General features: G+C 35.2%; 1 protein-coding gene across 2 annotated transcripts in view; it reads left to right on the forward strand.

The window, feature by feature from the left end:
• dnmt3bb.1 (DNA (cytosine-5-)-methyltransferase 3 beta, duplicate b.1) overlaps positions 1–6625 on the forward strand; it is a 48924-nt gene extending 42299 nt beyond the window's left edge. For both annotated transcript variants that reach the window (XM_051095836.1, XM_051095835.1), the window contains 4 exons: positions 1340–1425; positions 1559–1628; positions 1743–1861; positions 5876–6625. In XM_051095836.1, coding sequence (XP_050951793.1) covers positions 1340–1425; positions 1559–1628; positions 1743–1861; positions 5876–6017 — 417 coding nt within the window. In that variant the 3' untranslated portion in view covers positions 6018–6625. The remainder of the gene's footprint in view (positions 1–1339; positions 1426–1558; positions 1629–1742; positions 1862–5875) is intronic.
• The last annotated feature ends 265 nt before the right edge of the window (positions 6626–6890 follow it).

Consider the following 6890-nt stretch of genomic DNA (forward strand, 5'->3'; position numbering starts at 1 on the left):
GTGAAGTTTTAGTAGTTATATCTTTGTTTGTCACCACCGAAACAGTCACGACCGAAACATGTCATCAATGTTTCAGAAGTGACAAAATGGAACACATAATCCCTTATTTGGGGAAATAAACAATTTTAGTATGGTAATGTAAATTTTTAGTATTTTAGTATGTATTTAGTAACATATAGTAACATATAACATAGTATGTGTTTTAGTATATAGGTTAAAATTCTGTAATGTGGTCGCTACCAAAACATTACTGTCACTACTGAAACATGGGATGTTTTGTCAAAAATAAAGTATACTGAATTATCAACTAAGATGTTATGATAGTGTTTGGTTTAATGTATATTCAAACTAATGAATCCCTAAGTCTGAAATCAGTATGATCAACTTTTTGCCTTTTACAAAGAAAAATTGGATTTAAAATACAAATCTCATAAATCACACTTGAAATATTGTTAAAATTGTAATTGTTATTGATTTATCTCAAAAAACTTTTAATAAAATAGAAAAAAATACATTTACAATGTAGATGTAAGCAAAATCTTAATAGGTCAATATAACCCTAAATTATATATTACTGTGTTTCGGTAGTGACATTTGAGGAGAGAACAAATATTCCAAAACATTCTGAAATTACAATATGACAATTAACTGCACAATAACTAGAAATGTGTACCTTGGATATTATACACCCTAGTGAAAAATAATTTTAATGTATATAAAATACATTTATTTCATGCTAGGTATACTACAAATACATTCACATATTATTTACTTAATAAAAATAGTAAACTAAACTGGTATATTTAAAGTCTGCTAAATTGGAACAAATAATTTTGTACTTAGTGCACTTTAATTGTGCAAAAGTAGTACTGAAGTCCAATTAAAGATAAACTTAAGTATATTTGATTGTGCTAAAGTGGAACTATTGCAAGTATACTTTAGGTACACTTTAAATATTTTACATTTAAAGACTGATATTATTTAAAGATCATACAATCTTCATCAGTAGTGACATTAAAACATTTTTAGGCTTAATATTAAGAAATGTGCATTGTGCCAAGTAGTAAAGTTTAATGACTATTTTTATATCAGTCTTGAGTGATATGTCAGTAAATATGTTAAAAGACTTAAACTACACTTCTAAAATCTAAGTCTAAAATAAATGCATTTTAAATCTATTACTTTTTACTAGGGCAGTTTGCATACATACAAAACTTGTGGGAAAAGACACATTTTTTCAAGATGTTTCCAACGTGACCTTGAACCAGTTCTGTAGAATGGCCCAGAAATGAATTGATCTGGTTGATTCTCATTTCAATTTGTTTTTGCATATCTCTAGTGTAATCCAGTGATGATTGACGCCATTGAGGTCTCAGCTGCTCACAGGGCGCGTTATTTCTGGGGAAACCTGCCAGGAATGAAAAGGTATTTTTCATATTCTCTTTCCCAGTTCCTCTTAAATAATATCCAGGCATCATCTCTAAACCTTTTTAACCAGCATCATAATAAAAATGAAAACGTGATATATGTAAGTTTGAAATGAATGTTCTTCTTTCAGACCACTATGTGCGTCTGGGATGGATAAATTGGAGCTTCAGGACTGTTTGGAACATGGCCGTGTTGCCAAGGTAACTTATGTGTAAAGCTATCAGGCCTTTATTGATTTACTTTATTTATTCAATTCATGTCCTTGAGCAATCTGTACCAGGAGAAATAGGTTAAATCTAACTCTGTGTTTTCAGTTTGGTAAGGTACGCACCATTACAACACGCTCCAACTCCATCAAACAGGGCAAGGACCAGCACTTCCCTGTCATGATGAATGGCAAAGAGGACATCCTGTGGTGCACAGAGCTCGAGAGGTGTGTTCACAACAACAACAGTGATTTTTGAATTTTATTAAAGTGCCCTTAATATGGAAAATTCATATTTTGGTTTTGGGAGTCTCCAACAACAGGTTAACATGCATGCGAGGTCAAAAAACGTTTTCATTGTCTTATAATATGCATCTATTTTTACCTTATTTGCTCAACGACTTCCAAGCAATTCACTCAATGATTAATTTCCTGCTTTGCGTGAAGCTAATCTGTGGTGACTGTTAGAGCGGCTGGATAATGGGAAAGTACCACGTATTTCGTGTGTTATTTGTTTACTCTGCTAACACCCGATGACCCAGTCTGCTGTGCAGCTCATGTCGGAAACAGAACGCCCATCACCATTACATTAAACACCCAAACAGCCATGGTATATGTGTTGGCCCAACACAAAAACATATCGATAAAGCACTGCAGTTTGTACACCAACGTATTGCTCTATTTTTTATCATAACTCCAAGTAATAACAACGACAAACATTCACTATTTATGAACACATTTCTAGACAATTGCGAGCGACCAGATTGCTGTTAGCCGGACAGCCAGAGAAAAGGCACAACCTGGGTGGAGTGAACACAACACACACAACTAAATACATATTTTGCATGCTACAGTACGTGAGTACATGAGAGCAACAATTTTTAAAGGATTATTCCACTTTCAGAATAAAAATGTCCTGATAATTTACTTACCCCCATGTCATCCAAGACATCCTTTTTTTCTTCAGTCGCAAAGAAATTTGCAGTTTCGATGCAGCTTCAAAGGGCTCTAAACGATCCCAGACGAGGAATAAGGGTCTTATCTAGTGAAACGATTGGTCATATTCTTTAAAAAAAAATTATATTTATACACTTTTTAACCACAAATGTTCATCTTTAGTTCTGTGATGCGTATGTGTACTCTGTACTCCAATTCAAGACAGTAAAGGTATGGTTAAAAAAATCCCATCTCATTTTATCCTCCAACTTCAAAATCGTCCTTCATCACTGTTTTCTGCCCTTTTTTATAAAGGGTGTTTGCATGCTTACTTTGTAAACACTGGGTTGGTACTTCTGCAGTGATGTAGGACGATTTTGAAGTTGAAGGAGAAAATGAGATTTTGAGTTTTTTGACATACCCTAACTGTACCCTAACGGATTTACCCTCACAGTGCAGAGCACAGCGTCTTCCCGACATTATGCTATCCACAGTCCAGTTTTCCTGGGTCTGCACACGCAATAAGTAGGAGGGCAACAGGCTAATTTTTCATGTTAACGTCAACTTGAAACAGAATCAATTTAAAAACTCGGAATCAACTCTTTCTTTTGAAAGACAATAACTTAACATGGAGCTCTTTCAGATTTACAACTTTGCAGGATGTTTTCCTTCAATTATAGCTGTGTTACACACTGCATGAAAGGTAGTTTTCAAAAATCCATAATAAGGGCACTTTAAAAATCGACATCAAATGTCGAGTCAAGTCAAGTCACCTTTATTTATATAGCGCTTTTAACAATACAGATTGTTGTCATAGCAGCTTTACAGTATTAAAAAGGAAAATAGTGTCAATAATGCAAAAGAACAGCGATTAAACACTCAATTTTCAGTCTAGTGCTTTGTGTACTTATGCTGCTTTAATATGGTTTTGAAAAAACGTTAAATGTTTTCAACAACCAGTAAAATTTGAATGACTAAAAACATCAAGTAAAATGTAAAAACATTTTCATTACACGTGTGTATGTATCAAAATATATTTTTTCAAGATACAACTGTTTTTTTTTTTTTAAATGCCATTAATTATTAATTCATAAATATCATACTTTTTGTACATATGACATTTTACAACAAACCTTGTCGTGTTTTGAATTGTATGCCTTTCAATTCAATTCAAATTTATTTGTATAGCGCTTTTCACGATACATATCGTTGCAAAGCAGCTTTACACCAAATTGACATTTTTACAATATATGTAGTAGTAGCTTGATGTACATATGGCAGAGATGTGTGGTAAAGATCAATTAATGACGTAATCAAACAGACAAAGAACACTATAAATTAGTAGCAGAATACGGTAGTGCTATATGTTTTCAGGGTTGGCATCATCTGAAGTCCTCTGTGGGGTTGGCATCATCTTTTCTTAAGTGTTCTGGATCCAGACTGGAGCTTGTGAATTCCTAGTTACCATGGGATGTCAATCCCATGGCAAAAACAGAGAACAAATAGGAACATAATTAGCGTAGCTGTTGTTCAAACTAAGAAAAGGAAGGTTTGTTAACCAGAGCTAAAAGATTGATAATGAACATTTGATCAGATATAGCTGCAGAAAAAGTTTATGAGATGCATTATTTGAATGCTTGGCTAAAAAGATGAGTCTTTAATCTAGATTTAAACAGAGAGAGTGTGTCTGAACCCCGAACGTTATCAGGAAGGCTGTTCCAGAGTTTGGGTGCCAAATGTGAAAAAGCTCTACCTCCTTTAGTGGACTTTGCTATCCTAGGTACTACCAACAGTCCAGAGTTTTGTGACCTTAGGGAGCGTGATGGATTGTAGCGTGGTAGAAGACTAGTTAGGTACGCAGGAGCTAAACCGTTAAGTGCCTTATAGGTAAGAAGTGCTATTTTGTAGCTGATGCGGAACCTAATAGGTAGCCAGTGCAGAGACTTTAAAATTGGGGTAATATGATCATATTTTCTTGACCTGGTAAGGACTCTAGCAGCTGCATTTTGGACTATCTGTAGCTTGTTTATTGAAGATGCAGTAGAACCACCTAGTAGTGCATTACAATAGTTCAGTCTAGAGGTCATGAATGCGTGAACTAGCTTTTCTGCATCAGAAACAGGTAACATGTTTCGCAGCTTGGCAATGTTTCTAAGATGGAAGAATGCTGTTTTTGTAACATGAGAAATATGATTTTCAAAAGACAAGTTGCTGTCTAATATAACACCCAGGCTTTTGACTGTAGTGGAAGTAACAGTACATCCGTCTAGCTGTAAATTGTAAGTCAAAAGATTCTGTGTATTGTTTTTAGGTCCAATAACTAATATCTCTGTCTTATCTGAATTTAATAGCAGAAAATTGTTGGTCATCCAATCTTTTACATTTTTAATGCACTCTGTTAACTTTGATAATTCAGAAGTTTCATCAGGTCTTGTTGAGATATATAGTTGAGTATCATCAGCATAACAATGGAAACTAATCCCGTGTTTTCTAATAATATTACCAAGGGGCAGCATGTATGCCTTTTAAAGGGAATACTGGGTATTAAGACTTGTATGGCTTAATATAAAAGCGTAAAAACATAAATGATGTCTCTTACTGAAATATGTAGTAGAATGGTTGCATTCGGTGAACTACTGCCACCACCTGTTGCTATTTTTACCTCAACATGACAAGAAAATAAAAATACTGATACGACGATCACAGCTACTGAAAGAGCCTACAGGTGGCAATGGATGTAAGCATAGGCTTAAACCAAATGCTGTACCATCGATTTTCCCCACAAGGAGTCTAAACGCCCCAGATATTGAGTGAAATCTGCACTGAGAAACTTCTTCAGTGGCTGCGGCATCATGACAAGCGTCGGCAAGTTTACATCCTGCCAGGAAGTGAAGAGAACAAAGACGCTTGTCTTCAGTAACTTTTATTCGTCCACAGGCATCTTCCTATTCTTTTCTCCTCTTCTTATCACTAGGAAAGCAGTGAAGACTTCCATCACTTCTCTTGTTGCTCTTCGACTGAAAATTACAACCAAAAGCTGCACAATGTGGCATCGTGTCAGTATTTTACATTCCGAGTTGTGTTGCGGTAAAAATAGCAACAGGTAGCGCCAGTAGCGCGAGTGCAACCATTTCACATCATCAAAATAATGCTGTGATAGATAAAACGATTAAAAATTTTTTAAAAATTTTAAAAAAATTTCCTACTACATATTTCAGTAAGAGACGTCATAACAGTCAAAATTTAATTAAAACAAGAGATTAAATTAAATTTAAAACTCTCCTCTCCTCTTTTTTTTCTCGTCAGGATTTTTGGCTTTCCTGTCCACTACACTGATGTCTCCAACATGGGCCGTGGCGCCAGGCAGAAGCTACTTGGACGGTCTTGGAGTGTTCCTGTAATCCGGCACCTGTTCGCCCCACTGAAGGACTACTTCGCCTGTGAATAACACATGTAGTCCGTGATCAGTTAGTCCAAAGTCTCACAACAAGCTTAATAACAAAGTACAAAACCAGATGTCCTCAGTAAGGAGCTCTTGGAGACTAGCTAATCTTCACATTTACAAGACGATCTCAGCTTTGCAAAGACAAACTGAGACGTTGAGCTGACTTGAGGACGTGGGTAGTCTTGACCATCAGACCAAACTCAAGGTAGACGCTGTGTTGTGATGCTTAGAGCGTCACTTAGTAAAAACACAGCAGTTAGCTTTTGTACTAGACTTTTTAAAATTGATGTGCCTGTCAAGGTGTTCGAAACTGTCAGGGTTCATCTCAACACATGCAGTTAGATTTAATCCTTTATTATCATGAGAAAAAAGAAAAACTGTCCCTGTTGCCTTACAATCTCAAACAATATGTTTTTAAAAAAAAAGTTCAAATGTTTTACAGCTCATCTGGCTAAGCAATGTACAAATGTTGTTGCATGTGACACATTTCCATGGTATTGTTAGTGTGAGAAAAATACTTGAAATTTATCAATGCAAACATACAAACACCAAGCTGTGAGCCCTTACAAATGCATTTCAAAAGATGCGTAAAAAAAAAAAAACCAACAACCCTGTTCGTGTTTCATACAGCCTACATTCCCTCTGTAACGTTGCACAATAACAGTATAACCAGAAGGTGTTTTTATTTTTAGCAGAACTCGAGGGCATTAGCCTGCTAAACATTACACGGTTGTTTTCTTGACAAGTAATTTTTTGTCAAATAATTACTCAAGATAGAGATCAGTGTACTGTATTTTAACCTTGAAAGTAATGTTTACACTTTAACACATTTCAACACGTTTTTAAAGCTTTCTTATTATACCTTGAATTTTTTTA

This window comes from Labeo rohita, chromosome 23 (genome assembly GCF_022985175.1).
Source record: "Labeo rohita strain BAU-BD-2019 chromosome 23, IGBB_LRoh.1.0, whole genome shotgun sequence".
In the NCBI taxonomy this organism is placed as follows: Eukaryota; Metazoa; Chordata; class Actinopteri; order Cypriniformes; family Cyprinidae; genus Labeo; species Labeo rohita.